Here is an 18,764-nt window from a genome sequence, read left to right as displayed (position 1 = left end):
ACAGTTGGACGATCCTACAGCCTGGCCGAAGTAAAAGAAAAACTACGGGTGGGATCTTATTCAAAGCATATTGTACCGTTAATCAGTTTAATTTAATTTGCTTCGTCCCGGGCCCATTAGCCTGGGCTGGGTTGACAAATACGTTTTGGTTCGCGTCCAACGTCAACATCTGTGCTCGGTGCTTTTAAATAGCAAATTTTCCGGTAGTTTACCGGAGGGTCTCTCCGCTCTCGGGTCCGTTGCGGGTTCTAATTATTGGCAAAAAAAACTAGTATCAGCCGGGGACTGGTCAGCGATCAACCGAGATGACATGGCTGAAATTCAATTTCCCACGGACATTTCGTTTCCGTTCCGCTTTCGATCCATAACATATTCAGCTCCATTTTCCACCCATTTGGCGTCCAGCTCACCACATAGAATAAAAACTAGTTCGCTCCCCGATTGGCCCAAAAAGGTCCATTGGGTTTCCGGCGATCGATTGGCCGGAACGTGTTGACTTTGCACACGCCGAACCCGAAAACCGATCTCACACTCGATTCCTTCGATTCCTCTCCCGGTTTCTCTCTCTCGCTCTCTCTCGTTTTCCTTGGTAGCCGGCCCAACGATTCAGGTGTCATTATTTTATCATTTACCAAACCATCGGACCATACAGTGGAGACGCCCACTCCCCCGGGAGACGATTGGAGCCGGTGATCCGGAGTCCTTTTTTCCCTATCCTTGGCTGCCCCTAACGACTCCAGCAACGAACCGACGATGGACTGACACGGCTCCTAACGATTTCATCTCGTTCGTCGGTTTATTTAGACGCACGTGAAGGGAATAAATACGCTGCCCGGGCTCCATTCGCCCGGAGTGGTTGGTTGTCGCCACGTAGCGAGTGCCACGCGGCGCCACGTAACCGGTGTACGGCGTACATGACGGCGAAGACTTACTGGCCGTCTGCCGCACTCTCCGGACAGTCTTTCGGGTATCGGTATAAAAGGATCGGTGTGTCTCACACACAGAGTCCTGATCGGTGGCCATGAGGATGGCCACGTCGCCGTCCCGGGGCGTCTACCGAGCCCGACGCCATCCAAACGACGATGGTGATGATGGCGAGCGAAATGTGGAAACGTCAGCAGCAGAGCAAACAGAACCCCTGGAAGGATCTGCGACTCATTGTCCCATTCGATTCGAGAGCATTCGTTTCGGTTCATTTGGTTGGCACTTGCCAAATGATACGACCGACGGGATGAACTTGGGCATGCATATTTAATACAACGAAAGCACTTATTTGCATATCTTTCGAAAAGTCGTGTGCATAGTCGTGCCGCAGCTGTACTGCACAACGCTGATAAACGTACGGTTAAAAAAGGATGGATTTGTGACAATTCTCCAAAACTAACCGATTGCGCATTGCATACAGTTAGGGGCAATTCGAAAACAGGTCTCCCTAAATGTATGCAATTATTAGTATGTGATTGTACTCGTTTCAGTGGTTGGTACCATTATTGATTGATTGTAGAATTTGACGTATCATTTGACTTTATTTGCTCAAAGTAAAACGAACAACCGAACCAGACACACACCGGAACCATGACGCCCGACCAGTTAATCACCTTGTCAAACAGTTAAGTCCCGCATCATCACCGTTATGCGTGCCGTTACGATGCGACTTTCGGATACCCGCAGGATGGCCACCGGAGTTGCTAGGCGACGCCCAACGGATTCCCCTCGATATCGCCCTGCACGATAAATGTCATCCTCAAGCTGTTGCGCCGGCTTGGCTCGAATGCCTGGCAACCCTGGCCCTGGACGATTACCGGAAACCGTGTCCCATCTTTTGTGGGTTCAGAAACGGGTACTAGTTGGGGCGCTTTTTGTGCCGCGTCATCGTCGGGACATTTTTCATGCTGCGCTGCATGTTGCTGCGAAACATGAGCTCAATCAACATGGCTATGGCCATATCGTATAACGCCGACAGGGCGCGCAGGTGATCGAAGCCAAGCGTCCATTGTGCCGCACCTCTCGAGTGAAGTGCTGTGAAAGTGGCTTTTTAACTTTCTCATCTTTGCCTCCGGAGTGGCGCATCCTTTGCAAACTTTCTTCATTTAAAGTCAGGAACAAAATGTGAGCTTCGAATTTGGTTCAACAAATTGTTTTGCATCGTTGCGAAAGAAATGAAATTTAAAGTTCGATACACTTTCGCAGACTTTACGCTGGCATTGTTTTTAATGAGACTGTCGGATATTGTGGACACTAGGCAAGGATATAATAACTCCAGAGAATGAGTGGCTTTTTATCAGGCTCTAGTCTTTCAATCGCTCTCATTCATGTGTCCAGTACCACGTCCAACACATGGATTAGTGCTGTGGGGCGAATTTACACTCTGCCCGAATTGCATGCCACTTTGCAGTGCCTCGCGTGACCGGAAGCGCTAGGCGCGGAAGAAACAATCCAAAAGCGATTGGCATCGGCTCACTACATTCGTCTTCCGCCAGGAGGTGTCGCGAGCCGAACCCGGACCCAAACCACGCGGCGCGCGGCGGTCGGGGCGAAGGAAAAGCGGAAAACCAACAGACTATCAACGGTCATAAATAATAAATTGAATTATCATTATTAATGTGCGGCAGGTATTATCATTTTCCAATGGTGCCGTATAGCGCTGATTAATATTCATGTTATATAATTTTATGAATTTGTTGTTCCTCGCAACGGACGGTCGGTCGCAAAGTCCGGCACCAAATTATGTACCGCAACACGTCACCATCTGCAATCGTTCATCGTCCATCCGCGGTCCTGGGCACCCGGGAGTCCTGGCGCGACCCGGCGTCCCCGAAAGGCGGATTAATTGACTGACGTTTGACAGCGCAGCGTTGGCTACGGAGAGGGCTTTGCATTTCGGGGTCGCGTCGGTCCCGAGCCCCCTCGCGCGGGCGCCCGGTTTAAGGGTTACGAGTTCGCCTAAATTATGCACAACCATCACGGCCGGGCCCGGACCGGAGGTTATTCATTTGCTTTAAAAACCCATCTGGAAGCGTTGGGTCCTTCGCGTAAAGTCCTGTGCCCTTCGTCATTATGCACTGTTTTTGCGTTAAAGAATCATTAGCGGCCGTAATGCCTTTAAGCTTGGTGAAATATAAAAACAAACACAGCTGCAACGGCTCCCAGCAACGGCCCAGCAGCGGTCAGACCCCCCTTCCTGTAGGTTGTAATTTATGCAAAATAAGTACATCCGCAAGATCCCAAGCGAATGCAGCTTCTGACGAAGGACGCGTGTTCAGAAAAAGGGTAATTTTAAAGCCAGAAACTTTAAAGTAACCATTAGCCACCAGTCCCGGACACTTACCAGTCCCTTTAAACTTACCCGGCTGATGGTGGCAACGCATTGTGATATCCTTAAAATTTGTGCATTAAATAGGAAAAACAACACACACAAACCGGATTTAATTATAAAATCTCAAAGTTTATTAACTTATTTTAAATGTCTTACTCTTACTACCTGAAGTAGAAAATAAACTATTTCACTAAACCGTTTCGGAATCGTAACCGTGAACAGACCATTCCTAAACATGCCTTACATTAGAGTTTGTCGTGCTGAGCCCGGCCACGTCGTGTAACCACGTCGCGCTCTCGCTTCTGCCTCGCTTTCGCATGCTTTCGGCGTTTACCTTTGGTTAAGAATTGTCACTTTTACAGATCATTATTCGAGGAGTATGCATGTGTGTGTTTTTTGACGACATTATCTCTTATTTTTTGATGTTGAAAAGTGGGGATAAAGGACGAATTAAAATTATTCACTATCAACGAACGAAACGAACAAAGCCTGGCAGCTCGTAAATATACAACTAGTTATTGTACACATCATCGTCATCCTCACCATCATCATCATCATCATCATACGTACATACATACACCGTGGAATAAATAATGAAAGGTAAGCTCGTGAAACGGACCCTGCCGGCGAGCCGATGATGCCACCGGCTTCCGGGTTTCCGGTTGCCCGTAACGAGTTTGAGTATTGAATTCGGTATCAGAGATTCGTTCCGCGTTTCGCATTTTTTGCGTTGCTTTGCGCTTTACAAGTTAGCAATTTTACTATTAGCTCAGTTACTGGGTACTGGGTTTGATGTTTTTTTTTTTAATTAGACTTAGCTTCATAAGGGTTTTTTTAATCAGTACTGGATGTTGTTCTTTTTTCCAAGTTTTTTCTTCAAGAGACATTTTTCTCACTTCCTTACGCTACTATACTTTTATTACTCTTCCATCTCATCTCGCTTCGCTGCTATGCTAGTTTTTACACTCTTGCTGTTTCGTCTCCCCCACACGGCTGCTTACGATTCGATCTATGTTTATTTTGTACAAAGTTCGCCAGTTCTATGTCTTTTTGTCTGTTTGTTTCATTGTTTCGTTTACTCGCGTTTGTTATTGTGTTCTTTTCTTGGTTACCGTTTTGTGTTTTTTGATTTAGTTTGGGTTTCGCTTTGCCTCCAGTTTGGGCATTAAAACTTACCTATACCGCACGAAAGCAAGAGAGCAGGAGTTCAATGTATTGTTATTTTGATTCTTTTTTTTGCTGTTTTCGTTTGTTTGTAGTCCTTTTTTTCTTTTGCTGGCTGCAAATGGCATTAATTTTTGTCGCAACACTGCGCTGCACGGTTTGTTCAATTTCGTGGGGCCCTTGTGACCCCCGCGCGCCTTGTTTATATGAATATGAACATTGTTAATCAATTGTTTTGAATTGTGAATATGCATAGATATATTTATAGATGTTATGTATAGCAGCGCAGCCACCGTCCGGTTGCTTTGCCTTTGAGATTCTTGATTGGTTGTCTTGTTTTGTTTTCGTTTAATTGTTAGTTGGCTTAATAGTACTTACAGAATTGCCTTACGCATTGTTAATAGCAGTGTATTTCGTCTTTCACAACCGAACAACGTAAATTTGATTTCTAAACGGAAATGGGAGAGAAACACAACGGAAGGTACTAAGTCATTTTGTGCAAAATAAAAATCTCAATAAATGCCCCCCCTTAAATGCTCGATCGACTTACAGCTCTGTCTTGTGGTTGAGATTAGCGATCGTCCCCCTCGTCCGGATGCGGGCCCGTGCCATCCGGTGTGCTCCTCCGTCCCGGTCCACCGCCATCCACCGCCATTTAATTACACATTACGCTAGCAAAGTTTTATCACAGTCAACGCAGCATTTCCAACACGCTGTGGAGTAAAACAAACAACCGAAAGGGACACACAAACCCGAAGAGATTACTACATTATTCCGCAAAGGACATGCTTGGGGCGGGAAAAACGGGATAAAGGAAAACAGTGTTCTGGAAGGACAGTTTTTGTCGTTACCTGCTTTTTATTCATGAGAGCCGAGCGAAGCCCGTTCCGTCTCCAGTGCCGATGGCGTCGGGTTTGGCAACGTCGGGAGCTACTACTGAGCCAGTCTGCCGGGCCCGGCGGCTAACTTCTACACCAGGTGACCGTCGGCGTCGGTGAAGCCGAAGGACGCGTTGAAGGAGCTCAGGTTGGTGGCACTCGGGTCGTAGCTGCCGATCAGCAGACTGTTGCCAAGGCTGCTGGTACCGAGCGTCCCGGACGGTGCGTTGCTGACGCTGGACGGCCCCAGGAAGGTGCTGCCGACGAGCGGGATCCCCGGGACCGATCCGAGCGGTACCGGCGATGGGTTCTGCACGGCGATCAACTGCCCACCACCACCGATCGCTGGATGCTGGAGCTGCTGGTGCTGACTACCGTTGCTGGCACTGCTGTTTCGCTTCGGGTCCTTCAGGATACCTTGCAGAGGCTTCGGTGCTGGCTGCGGCGGTATCATGGCACCCGTGCCCGACAACACCGTGTTGGCCGTGCCCATGTGCTGCGGCGACGAGGAGGTCTCGCTGACGACGGACTGCGCGTGGTACGTGACATCCGGTGGTGGCACCATCGGTCGCGTCATACGCGTCAGTGTCCCGGTGTTCTTGGGCAGCGCCGGTATAACCGGTGGCGGCGGAGTCGACATCTCCATCGCCGAGTAGTCCTGCTGTGGACCGAGCCGAGGGGTAGGGAAACCAACGGTCAAAGTGGGATCGTGCGAGCCTCCGGAGGATCTGCTTCCGGCGGTACCTACCATCGGAGGATACGACAGGTAGCGATCGCTGTTCATGTTGTAGTAGGACCCATCGAACGGTGGTCCTGGGGACGGAGCGGTCACGTAGCTACTGCGCTCGATCATCTGATCGTCGTGGCTACGCTGCTGATAGTTCACCGGGTTGTGCCGCGGATGGGGCAAGGTACGGGCGTAAGCTGCAGGGGGGATGGGCCCCGATTGGAAAGGAAAACACGGAATCGAATCGATCAAAATCGACGTCTCGGAAACTGTTCCCCCCATTTCAAGGGTCACACATTCGGGTAATCGAAACGAAGCAAGGAACGGTCAACCCACCTCCATTGATATTGTTAGGGTACGGTGGAAGGGTGCCTTCCTTCTGGTAGCGAGGCGGCGGCATGTCCCCGTTCTCCACGAGATATGTCGAAGCGGACTTGCTGGTAGTGTCGTCCTGTTAGGCGAGGTCGTGATGAAGTTATCGTCGGAGAAGATGCATGATCGAAGCATGAACGTGACAGAGAGCGAAAGAGAGACAGAGCAAGAGGGAGAGAAATGATAAATATGACGGGCACTAGAAGCTGACACTGGTCACGCGCCGCGACTGTTCGAAGGTTAGCAGGAGGCAGGACCTACCGTGTAGTCGGGACGATTAGCGTCGCTCGAGTAAGCGTCACTCTTTTCCGAGACACTCGACAGCGTTTCGCCTGTAACGAATGCAACGACGTTTAGTTTATGCACAACCCACCCCCAACGCCCCCCACAACCCGTGGGGGGGGGCGCGGGACACCTCGGAAGGAACGTTCGCGAATCGGCCGGGTTTGTTAGTTAAAAATTTGGAAAATTTAGTTTGCAGCGGTTAGTGTGCCGAAACAGAGAGATTGAACTGGACCCCACAACAAGGATCACAAAGGATGACGGTACCACACTGGGTACCTGGGCTCCATTTTCGGAGTTAGTGCTGGGTTAGCTGGCCTCAGGCCTGAGGTCTGTGCTTACCTTTCGCTCGCTTCCGCATGATGAACCACGTCACGAGCCCGGCATTGACCGCCAACAGGCAGAGTGCCGCCAGTGCAATGCAAAAAATAACGAAACTTGGAATTTCCGCCTTCTGTACCATCTCGGGAGCATCCGCATCGGGACCTGCTACCGTGGCCGAACGAAAGAAGAAAACGAAAAGAAAGAAACAAAAGTCAGAAACATAAATAAAATGAAACAGAAAGTGATAACGAAAAGTGTGAAAATGTCAAACTTAAACCAAAAGTAACCAAAACTAAACTAAAACTAGTGAACGGAATGCTAAAACGGAGCAGACGTTGAAACGACACCACAAAAAACGGGGAACGCACAAACCACGAAGACGACCAACGCAAGAGCGAGATTAATGGAGGAAGATCGATTGACAAAATTGAATCGGGCTCCGTTTAACTCACGCGGTGGCCGGCGCGGTAACAGGTGGCCACCGGTGAAGGAAGCGGAAAGGGGGGCCACACAGTATCGATCGAGTTGCCATTATGACGTCGAATCGAGCCGGGCTCCGCATGATTGATGGATCGACGGATAGGACGAGCTGAGTCCTGGGGAGTCCGATTGGAAGGGCGATTTATGTCCTGGCAACGCCCAGGACGCGCCAATGATTGACGATTCAAAGCGAACGTTCCTTTCGATCGACAACGTCATTTACCCCGCTTGATGCGCTTGTGCACGGTGCGCCGATGGATGCAGCAGCCGATCAGGATGATGTTGAGCAGCACGAGACAGATGCCGGCGGCCACCCCCACCAACAGCACGATGCCGGACGCTCCGATGCTGCCGCCGGTCGACTGCGAGGAGGCCGTTTTGCTGCCCAGCGACGACGCCGGTTGCGACGGTGGAGTGTCTAGTGGCGTCGCGGTTGCGTATGAGGAGTTAGGGGATTAGTAGCCCGCCGGATGCAAGGACGACACAAACTGGGGTCTTACTCTAGTCGGGGGATGGGCGATGGTTTGGAAGTACCTACCTTTCGTGTGGGCCCGTGTCACGTCGGGAAGGTAGCGGCTGGAGCCGAGTCCGTTCGAAGCCATAATCGAGAACACGTAAAGCGTGTTCATCCGCAGGCCGCCGATCGTCAGCTTGTACGAGTTGGGCTGACTGTCCTCGTACCAGTACCGCTCGCTGTTCACCTCCCGGTACCGGACGCGATAGTTCGCCTTCATGCCACCGTCAAATCCGGGCGTCCAGGCGACGGTCACCGAGTCGTGGGTCACGTTGAGCACATTCAGGCTGACGGGCGGGTCGGGCGGTGACGTCACGTCCAGCCGGACCTTCTCCTTCACGTTGCCCAGCTCGTTCCGGACGATGCACTCATACAGACCGTAGTCGTTGGCCGCCACCCGCTCGACCACCAGAATCGATTCGTACGTCAGCGCGTCGATCTGCTTGTTCTCGACGTAGAACTTGGCCGTCTGGTTCACGTTCAGCACCTGGCCGGCCCGGGACCAGTAGAACTTGGGCCGCGGTGCTGACTGTGCCCGGCACGGCAACCGAGCGCGCTCTCCGAACCCGGCGGCCGCCCGCAGCATCACCGGCGATTTGTCAATCTCCGGTGCAACTGTAGGGAAAGGACATATCGCATATTAGTGGTGGTGCCCGGCGGTGACCGATTAATCGCAGGATGAGGCCTGATTACGGTGGAATCGATTCCCGTCCCATGGTTCGCCACTTACACTTCACGATTAGCAGCACGTCGCGGCTGGTCGGGTTCGCCACGCGGTTGTCGGCGATACACCGGAAGTTGCCGACGTCCTCCCGGAGCGCGTTCTTCACGTGCAGGTAGCTGGTGCCGTTCGCGAACGTCGTCGACGTTTTGATGGTCATATCGTACCCGATGCGCTCCCAGCGAATGTGCTCCTCGGTCAGCGGTTTACCTTTACACGGACGAAACGGAGCGGTCAGGCGGACCTGTCAAAAACCGGGAACCCGACCAGGGAACACTTACCTTCGACCGTGCACGACAGCATCGCTTCTTCGCCCGGGCTCACGGTAACGTTCTCCGAGATGGACTGGATCGATGCACCGTCTGGAGAGCGAGAGAACGAACGAACGATGTAGGCAGAGTGGTTGTGACCCAACAGGACCCCAAATGCCCAGCGAGGGAACTAACCCCCCCAATGGTCAGGATATTTGTATTAACTGCCAACTATCGTGTCCCAATAAAAAAGTTTTCTCAACAAAATAAAAGGGACTTCAGGGAGGCACTACACCCCACAGCGTCCAGTCCAGGCCGGGCAATTCTTTTATCCAGATTAATGCCGACGGCATCGAATCCGGCGGACGACCGTCCGACACTAATCCATAAAAGTGTAATAAATTTTTATCCACACCGTTGACGTATAAATGTTTTCGGAACCGGAACCGGAACCCTGCTCCAGGGGTCCAGGGCACCTGGTATTATTGGACCCGGGGTCCCAGCGAGAAAAGGAAACCCATTTGTCTTCCAACCCGTACACGTTCCGCCTCGAGGGCGCCCCTCGCTGATCCCCGTGAAATGGGTGCACCCCGACCGACCACAACCTCGGGTTTGCGGCAAAGTCGGTCCGTTAGTCCGGGTGTTCCGGAGTTCCGGGGGCTGACAAATGGGTGGCGGCCACCAGAAAACTCCCTTTCACAAAACCAGCATCCCAACGCGCCTTTCGGGGATCGCTCGGTGGAAGTTTGATTCATGTACTTACACTCGACTACGACGGAGATATTAATCATCGCCGACCCCTGGGAGTTGACAGCTTCGCAGGTGTAGATGCCGGTGTCGTTCCGGTTGAGGCGCGTGATGTTCAGGATCGGTCCCTCCGAGACTATCCGCTGGGCGCCTGTGGGATGGAAGAACAGAGGCCACAGAGGGGGTCACGTTTTGCTTGGATTAGTATCGCTGATTAGGGTGGCGCCGCGCCTCCTAACCAATGCTTACCTGCTGTCGAGAGGATCGGCAGTCCGTCTTTGGTCCAGGTGTACGAGATCGACATCGGGTTACCGGTGGCCACCATGGCGACGGTCAGTGGTTCTCCTTCGGCACCGACCACGGTCGATGACGGTGGTGGTTTAAATTTGGGTGGATCTGGACAAAAAAAAGCGGGAAGTCGGCGGATGAGTGACGGAACTGGGGCTGACCTGAGACCTGAGTTCACTTACAGAGCACTTGCAGCTTGATGGCCTCGTGGACGTTCCGCTGGAGCGCCTCGTTTGCGCTCTGGCACGTGTACACGTTCCCGTCCATGTCCTGGCTGATGTTCACCTTCAGCTCGAGCGACGACACGAACCCGCCCCACAGACCGGTCTTCGTGGCGTTGTTGGTGCCATCGACGGCGATCCCATCGCGCCACCACGAGATCGTGGCCGGTGGATTGCTGGAGCTCGAGTCGCAGATTAGGGTCGCCTCGACGCCGGGCTTCAGCTCCGGGGGTATGATTTTGATTTTAACCGTTTCCGGTGGAACTGCGCCAGGAGAAAACCCAAGAGGACAACGTGAAGACACCATTAACGAAAACAGAACCCGTCGTCCCGATCGACTTACAGTTGACGGCGAGCGTCCGGGCAGTGGACAGCGGGATCTCGGTGGCCGAGTTGTGGGCCTCGCACCGGTACTTGGCCTGGTTGTCGGTCGCGTTCACCAGGATCGACAGTTCCGACGAGACCAACTTGTCTGTTGCTTTCGTGACGGAATTGAGCTGCGGACGAAGGGGCGGAAGGACGAAGGCATTAGTTAACCGAAGAGTCTATAAAATCGCCAGAGAACTTGAAATACTGCGGCACAGTATTTATGCTAAGTTATGAAGGTCCCACTTTACTCTACGGAACCTTTTTCATACTTTGGTGCCACGACACGACGAGACCGCCACGAGGTGTGCCTCGTGCTGATTGGACACGAAACCTAATTTTATGCTCTCAGCACGCAACATCGACGGACGGTCGGCTATCTCCCCGCGATGGGGTCCCAGAAAAGATTTACGAACCCACGGCCCACGGTGTAGAGTAAGGACGCTTCGTAGGCCGGCACCTCCAGCCCAAATTGACGGATGGTTATGGGCCGGACCCAAACCGGAAGCCTTTCCGGGGCAAGACTGGGAACCCCGGTGGCACCACAAACACACCAACACCATAAGCGGCCACCAGGACCGAGACGTCCCCGTGTGGCGGTTTGCCGACAAATATTTGCCAAAGACGATGGCGATGGCGATGGCGTCGTGGGTAAAGTTTGCGGAAATTAATTAAATCCCCCCGTTCGGATCCCGCCAGAGCTTCCGTCGTCCCTGGAGCGATGGGTTTCCGAAGACCCAGCAAGGTGTGCGCTTTTTGTCACCACGGTCGGCGACGGTCAACAACATCACTCCCCGACTTTTTCGAGGGAAGATTCGGTGGGCCCGTTACCCGTCCCTTACCTTTTTGTCGTTCTTGAACCACGTCAGTGTGGCCAGCGGGTTACCGCCGCCGGAACTGCACTGAAGACGTTGCACCGATCCCGCCGCTATGACGGTGCCCTCGGTATACCCGGTGATGGTGGGCTGGCTGGGTGGCACTGCAAGACACAGAGGGCAGAAACGAAATGGGAATATTTTATTAGAACAACAATTGAGGGCTCCGAATTAATATTAAATTAAAACTTATAAAAATGGAGGAGGAATGCAAATTGCACCTCATTTGCTTGTCAATTGCGAGGGTTGCTTTGCAAAGGGGCCCGGCGAACAACGGAGTTGCATAATGAGAGGCGATCAACGCTCACTCCAGGATCCCGGCGCGGCATCCCTGTCATCCGTATCATCTCCGTTGTTACGCTCGGCATAGATAATTGAATTTACTACGCAAACCATAATCTCACAAGACCCTGAGGCTGCGCTGATGGTGCACATCGAGGCACCGGATAATGTGACAACGATGGTCACATGCCTTCCCTTGCCCTTGCTGATGCGCTGCCTCGAGTAGATTAATTTGCACAACAAGCACCATCCTTTCGCAAACGGGCTGCATAATGATTTCGTCAGAGGGTCGGTTTAATGTCGGTAAAATTTCATTAAACAGGCACAAACATGGTAATGTCACCGAGAGAGTGCTTTAGGTAATTAGCAAGTTGCTAAAGATGCAACGAAAGATATCTCTTATATAGAGATTAACGAACAAAACCTAATACTTTGAAGATACCATGAAAGAAAGACTAAAACAAACATGAATGAATGAAATGAAGGAAATAAATACCAATTAACAAGAAAAATAGATAAAAAGATGACGAAAGAATTAAAATAACAGAGCAATTAAAAACCTAAACTAAAGAAACGAATCGCAATTGGAATAAAAGGGAGAGAACAAGTGAACGCAATGGAAAATTTAATCAATACTTACATAAAACATTGACCGTGTGGGTCGAGATCACGTTTTCCGTCAGCTGCATGTTCAGTCCGTGGCAGATCACCACCAGCGAACGCTTGTTCGCCTCCACCGGCACGGAGATGTTGGAAACGGTTATCCATCCACCTAGCCAAGCAAGCAAGAAATTAATAAAACAAATACAATTAATTCAATTATTCAACTGTTTGATGTGGAAATGTGCACATTGAAACCAATCATTGCGCTGCCTACCGTCATGGTTCTCGATCGTCCTGGACGTGGTGTTCTTCATGTGGTGCCCGCTGACACTCCACTTAATCTCGGCCGGCGGATTCGACGGTGCCGTTTGACACTGCAACGCCACCACGTCTCCGGTGCGCGCCTCGGAAGCTCCGGAAATGGTCACTTGTGTGGGGGCAACTGGACAGGGAGTGATAGGATTCGGTAGTTAGGAAGCCTGCTATCTCCCGTGCACCCCGACTCTACTTACACAGTACGCTCAGGGTGATTTCCGTTTTGAGTGGAGCCGAAATCATGACGTTGTTGGCCTCGCAGCGCAACCGAGCCTTGTTGTCGGCTTCTTCCGCCACGAACGAGTAGATGTTCTCCGACAGCCGGTCCGTGGTGCGGTACGCCATCCGGACCTGGACGTCGTTCTTGTACCAGATCAGCTGGGCCGGTGGATTGCCACCGCGGCTCCGGCAGATGAGCTCCACGTTTTGGCCCCGACGCAGCACTTCGCCCGGTGTGAATCCTTCAATCTGTGGCTCTCCCGGGGGATCTGTTTGGGAGGGGGCCAAAAGCAGCGCCTTAGACAGATGTCATGCCGACGCTCGGGGCAGTGGCTACTTACACAGCACGGACAGTTGAACCTTCGTTTGCATCGGGCGATCCGGCTGCAAGGCTTTGTGCTTCGCCTGGCACGTGTACTCCATGTAGTCGTCCTCCGAGCCCGGTTTGATGCGCAGCAGCGACGTCACCGTGTACCGTTTGCCCTCCGTTTCCGTCACCTTGTTCTCGATCGTGTCTGCGGCGGAAGAAAGGCGTGTATCACATGAGCCACCACTCGAGGATAATGAAATTAAGGGTACACCTTGCGCACACTGGTGGTGTTCCGGGAACTTTCTCCAGTGGCAGACAGACCCACAGACATGCCCCCGAGACGTCTTGCCACAACTTTTGTTCGACGAAACAAAACCGAGCCCAGCCCATCTTTTGATACTTTTGTTCGTTCATTACGGGAGCGAGATAATGTAATATCGCTGAAGTCGAAGAATAAAAGTTTTCCGTCCACCGAAGGTTGCGGTGGACCCGATTCGGATGGGAGAGCCGGGCGTCCTATTGTGGTCCCAGATATTGAATGCGTCGAAGTTTTGGGTCCAAAACAGTAAAATAAATCATCAACAGTATAATACTTTTGGACTCGGGATGATGAAGTGTAGCCACACCGCATTCAGTTAGATAGCAACACTCTTTGAGTGCTGCTCAGTTCATCTGCAAGAGTTTAGGCAAATTTGTGTAAAATCAGGGTCAAGGCTAGCAATTCATTATAACGCAGGACGAGGTTGGCCGAGAGTTCAACCATTTCATTTTAAGACACATTTGGTCCTCTTTTCATTGAGTTTTCGCCATCAAAACTCAAAGCAATTTGTCTACGTAACGCTAGTTATATAAATAAAATGTTAAAACAGTCATCCAAACTGCATAATTTGGTCCACTTGGTACCAGATTGTAACAAAACAAAGCCCATCAACAGCAGCCTCCACACAACGCGTCCAAAATGAACAAAATGAGCCGAAAAAACCTCAACTCCAACTCCACAACTTTGTTTCGATTGTCGCACCGTGCATCCATCGGACTTGGGTTGGCCAAATCCGAGACAAATTTGTTTATGAAAATAGGATTCTGGGCCACTTCACCACGGTCGGTCGGCGAAGAAAGCAATTTGTCATCAACCTCAACCCACGCAACGCATCTGACTCCACGCGCCAACGGCCACGCACCCGCCACAGCACATCCACATCCTTTTCCGGCTTGTATGTGTGACCTTCTCCTGGCCGACAAAAAAAAACGCAGGGCGGAACACGTCGCTGGGAAAATCTTTCCTTCAACCACTCAGCGAAAATGAAATCCTTCAGATGGGATCAAAAACACACGACCGTCGGCGTCGCCACCCGCCAGTCCTGGGCCGGGGTGGCAGCATTCGAAAATGTGTGACCATTTTTGACCATTTAGGCCCCGAGCACCGACGGCAGAAAGTTCCACTTCCGGTCGGTCGGGGGAAAGAAATTGAAATCGTTTGAACCCTTCCAAGTGCGACCCATCTATCACCGTGGCGGGTGGCGCTCGGGAGCGGCCATTCGCCTTTCGTCCCTTTTCTTCTCGCTGAGTCGAAGGTTGGAAACTAGTTGGCCTCTCTGTGGTCCGTTCCCGATCCATTTCCCGGCGGTTTACGTGCTCAAATTTGTCTTCCACCTTCGGACTGATCTGGTCGGACTTCTTGGCCTATTCCCGGGCAATTCTTCATACCATTTCCATCCCGAACGCACACGATTTGTACACTGCTTGGCCATTTCAAGGCTTCGACGAGTGGTCGAGTAGAAACTTTCGGAATCCTCCGGTTCCAGGTTCCAATCCAACTCCAAATTGAAGTTAACATAAAACTGCTTTCAGAGCCGCTTGATCCTCCCCATCGCCAATTGAAACGGAATAAAAACTTTTCCCACAAAACTCCCACAAATTCCCCAAAGTATCAAACGACGGAGTGGTCGCTCGACGGAATAGATTAAACAAATTGGAAACCCAAACTGGCCACGCCGGCTGGCCGAAGCGGATTGAATATGTGACACATTGCCCGCCCCGCCCAGACAAACACTTAAATGATTCCGAAAAGCTTATGTCCGGTCCGGCCCCACTCGCAGCAGGGAGCCCTAGAGAGCTCCCGCTCTCCCGCTCTCTCTAGGGAAAAAGAGTTTTTCCGACGGTCACCGAGTTCTCCGTCTTCGAAGAAAGTTGACGATCCAACCAATCCACAGGCAGAAAAACTAACCGAAACGAGAAGCTGCGAATGTCAAAAAATGATGAAAAATGTACCCAGGGAGGGACTTCAATTTATTTTGTTTGCCCATTTCGGTATCTCCCGGGTCCGGGGTACGGGTTCACCGAGCCATAAAAACCCCCAGCTGCGATGTGTGGCTGTGTGTGTTCCAAAAGGTGTTGCCGGAAACGGTAAGCTTCTTACCCGTTTCGACAAGTTTTCGCCCGCAGTTCCGCACCGGTTCCGGTCAACGGGGCGAAAAGAAAACCGCCGCCCAGAAAGATTAAGAACGAGGACACGAGTGTGGATGTGTGTGTTTGAGATGTGGACTCCTTGAAAAATGTCCCTTTTGAAGAGAACCACAACCACGGACGCGTATCCAATGGTGACCGCGTGCCGCCATTTTGCTTCAATTTGGAGCCGCTTTGTCCGAATGGCCGGAGCCCCGACTCCGGGGACCTGCACCGGACATCTTCTTCAGGAGCCCGTTCAGGAGAAGGTGAACAAATACAAACATATCACCTTGCTGTCACCTTCAGTCGGAGCGCAGGAGCGCAAGGTGTACCAGGCGGCCACGCCACGGCAGAAGATTCGTCCTTCCCGTCGGCCCGTGTGGTGGTGTAGAAAAAAGTGTATAATTTATTTAGTGACATTTACCAACTTCATCCAACTGGCCTGGTGGGTCGGTAACATCTTACTCCCCACCCCCCCGGGGGGAATGTCCGGCGCGCCCAGTCGTGGCCAGCTTCCTGTCCAGGCCCGGGCCTGGAGCCGGACTTTCTTCGAATATATTACCGTTATTTATTGCGAATGCTGACCGCATTTGTTCACCGCACGGATTCGGATCGCATTCGTATCACTCACGTGGAAAATCGGACCTGGGGTCCTCGCCCCGGTATCCGATTGTGTGGGGCCCATCTTTTCGCTCATCTCCTCAGCTCGGGCGAGAGCGCCTCGGATGTGGATCGGCGAAATTTCCATAGTCCGAACCCACCGTGAGCCAGCGGAGCAAACAAACAAAAAACCGATTGACCTCCTTACTATGCGATGGTTAGCCAGGGTTGTGGCCTGGGTCGGATGTGGGGTCAGTAAATAATCTAAGGCAGCTTAAAAAGCCGGGCGATCCATTTATCTGCCGGGTTACACGATTGGTTCGCAACATCACAACACTGTCCTCTCGATGAACTCCGACCGACCGACGACCGGACCGGACCGCAAACGAGCAACTTCGATGGCCGAGATTGGCACGGGGCCGCCGAAAGTGTGGAAATGTATATTCTATCCGACGGAACGGAAGCTTATCTACACCCAGACCAGACCCAGCCTGGGAATCAGGAATTTGGCACCCCGTTTGGTTGGGGTTTCGTAGAAAAAAAAAAGGACGCAGACGCACTGAGGACGCTACTTACCGGATTTGAATTCCGTCTTGCCCCGGTACCACACGATCTGGGCGACCGGTTTGGCGTTCGACACGACGCAGGTCAGCGCGAGGTCCTGCCCTTCCCGTACCTCGACCTTCGCGTTCCGGCTGTAGCCCTGGATCTCGATCGACGACGGTGGAGCTGTAACGAATGCCAACAGGAAGATTATGGTTAATGTTTGTTCGATTTGCAATCGGAAAACTGTGGACCGGCCATTTTTTTTGTTTGTCTGCCATTTCGCCTGGGAAACATTTTTCATCCGCTATCGCGGCCGCGGATCCGTGTGCACGGTCACGTCCCGCAGATAATCAGTATGTAATTTGCCACCGACAGTAATTGACAGCATCCCCCGTACTCCGAGGGGCCCCGTAACTCATCAGCCAGCCGGGGCCGGTGATCGAATGTCCTTTTGCACATTTTGCCCGCCGATTCCCCCCAGCATTCCGAGGACAAGCTTCACGGGAGAAGGGAGAAAAAACGGAGGTTGGTGCAGGGAACCTCTACACGACACAATCGCACGGTACTTAAATAATCATTAGAAATCGATTGGAAAGTCCTTTATCCGGAGCGACGCAGAACTTGGAGGAATTTCTTGCTCCCCAGCGACCCCCGATGATGTCCTGGAGCCCGAGCGAAAAAAAAAGTTCCACCACCGAAATCGAAATGTGTAGGTAGCGCTGGCGCGCTAAATACGGAAAAACGGATCCCTGTTTCCGAATTGCCGTTGCAGTGCCCGAATGCGCCCGAACACCGGGGAAAACCACACCCAACCTGGTGGTGGGGCGGTGCCGACGGTGGAAAACCCGGTGCACGACGTCAAAGCGAATAACGATTTCACAATTATCTGAAAATTGCTTTCTCCCGTTTCGGTGCACGGTTCCGTTCCGTGCTCCGCGCGGCACCTTGTCACACCGGCCGATTCCGGGCATTCGGGAGCCGGTAGCCGGCCTTTTTTCTTGGGCCACACCGGCTTCTTATGTGGGATTCCTGGCCGGCACCCGAGGCTCTCGAATGGAAGGTTATCTCGACGCTTCTGTGCTGTGCGCTTCTCCTCCAGAAGGATCACCGGAATCCGGCCCCGAAGCCCCGAATTCCTGCTTTCATCTTCTTCTCCTGGGGCCACGGGCAGTGGGAGTGATGAAGAAAGTTGACACCCTTCGGCGGTGCTCCGGCGAAAAGCGGTGCTAAAGATAACTCCGGCGCAACTCTCAGGCCGTGCGATCGAGAATCGAAATTTGAATACGAGACGCTCGCCGGGGACTGGCAAATGAATATTGAACGGGAAATATTATGGACACGTAATCCCGCGGCACTGCCGACTCCACCCGACGGCCTTCCGTCCCGGTGGCCCAGTGGTACCGCTCGGAAGGCTTTTCTTTTCTGTATGCACAGCGAAGGGAAATTAAAAAAGATTTTCTACCGATCCCGGGCAAAAACGTAGGTTTTTTCTCGTTCACCCGTTCACTCGTTCGCCCGTGGTCAGGGGGACCCGAAGCGAGCCCTCCACCGATCTGAACCGCGAAGAAAAGGACGAGCAAAAAACTGCGATTCCCGAAACACCTTCCACTCGGAATCAGCCCGGTGGGAATGGTGAAAAGCCAACGGCGGCCAAAAAAAACGAATCTCAGCCACAACTGGAAGGCAAGCGGCAAAAAAGCTGGGTCCTAGCCCCGGAACGCCCGGAGAACGATCGAACGAAAGGCAGAGGGTAGAAGGAAAATCAAATCTATGCAAAGTAGGACCAGCATGGCGGCGCGCGCAATGGATACGAGTGTCTCAGTAGCATCGGCAGCATCGCATCTGTGTGGCAGCCCCAACCGAAACGAGTTCTCTTATTCGTCCGGTTTTTTATCCTCAAACTTCGAAGCGAATA

The 18,764-nt window shown here is 52.1% G+C and overlaps 2 protein-coding genes across 2 annotated transcripts in view; both read right to left on the bottom strand.

Moving 5' to 3' along the window:
- LOC131215075 (nephrin-like) overlaps positions 1-3,368 on the bottom strand; it is a 170,836-nt gene extending 167,468 nt beyond the window's left edge. The window contains exon 1 of the mRNA XM_058209450.1: positions 3,347-3,368. Coding sequence (XP_058065433.1) covers positions 3,347-3,368 — 22 coding nt within the window. The remainder of the gene's footprint in view (positions 1-3,346) is intronic.
- A 1,741-nt stretch (positions 3,369-5,109) lies between these two features.
- LOC131215074 (nephrin-like) overlaps positions 5,110-18,764 on the bottom strand; it is a 47,299-nt gene continuing 33,644 nt past the window's right edge. Inside the window, exons 4-22 of the mRNA XM_058209449.1 lie at positions 16,880-17,032; positions 13,287-13,460; positions 12,924-13,214; positions 12,686-12,853; positions 12,449-12,580; positions 11,494-11,630; positions 10,629-10,782; positions 10,247-10,549; positions 10,026-10,172; positions 9,793-9,927; positions 9,060-9,140; positions 8,788-8,988; positions 8,082-8,672; positions 7,767-7,961; positions 6,719-6,789; positions 6,422-6,536; positions 6,107-6,282; positions 5,332-6,019; positions 5,110-5,193 (exon numbers count right to left, since the gene is read on the bottom strand). Of these exons, the coding sequence (XP_058065432.1) occupies positions 5,450-6,019; positions 6,107-6,282; positions 6,422-6,536; positions 6,719-6,789; positions 7,767-7,961; positions 8,082-8,672; positions 8,788-8,988; positions 9,060-9,140; positions 9,793-9,927; positions 10,026-10,172; positions 10,247-10,549; positions 10,629-10,782; positions 11,494-11,630; positions 12,449-12,580; positions 12,686-12,853; positions 12,924-13,214; positions 13,287-13,460; positions 16,880-17,032 (3,794 nt within the window). The 3' untranslated portion in view covers positions 5,110-5,193; positions 5,332-5,449. The remainder of the gene's footprint in view (positions 5,194-5,331; positions 6,020-6,106; positions 6,283-6,421; positions 6,537-6,718; positions 6,790-7,766; positions 7,962-8,081; positions 8,673-8,787; positions 8,989-9,059; positions 9,141-9,792; positions 9,928-10,025; positions 10,173-10,246; positions 10,550-10,628; positions 10,783-11,493; positions 11,631-12,448; positions 12,581-12,685; positions 12,854-12,923; positions 13,215-13,286; positions 13,461-16,879; positions 17,033-18,764) is intronic.

Source organism: Anopheles bellator, chromosome 1 (genome assembly GCF_943735745.2).
Source record: "Anopheles bellator chromosome 1, idAnoBellAS_SP24_06.2, whole genome shotgun sequence".
Taxonomy (NCBI): Eukaryota; Metazoa; Arthropoda; class Insecta; order Diptera; family Culicidae; genus Anopheles; species Anopheles bellator.
This window is presented reverse-complemented; position numbering and strand designations above follow the sequence as displayed.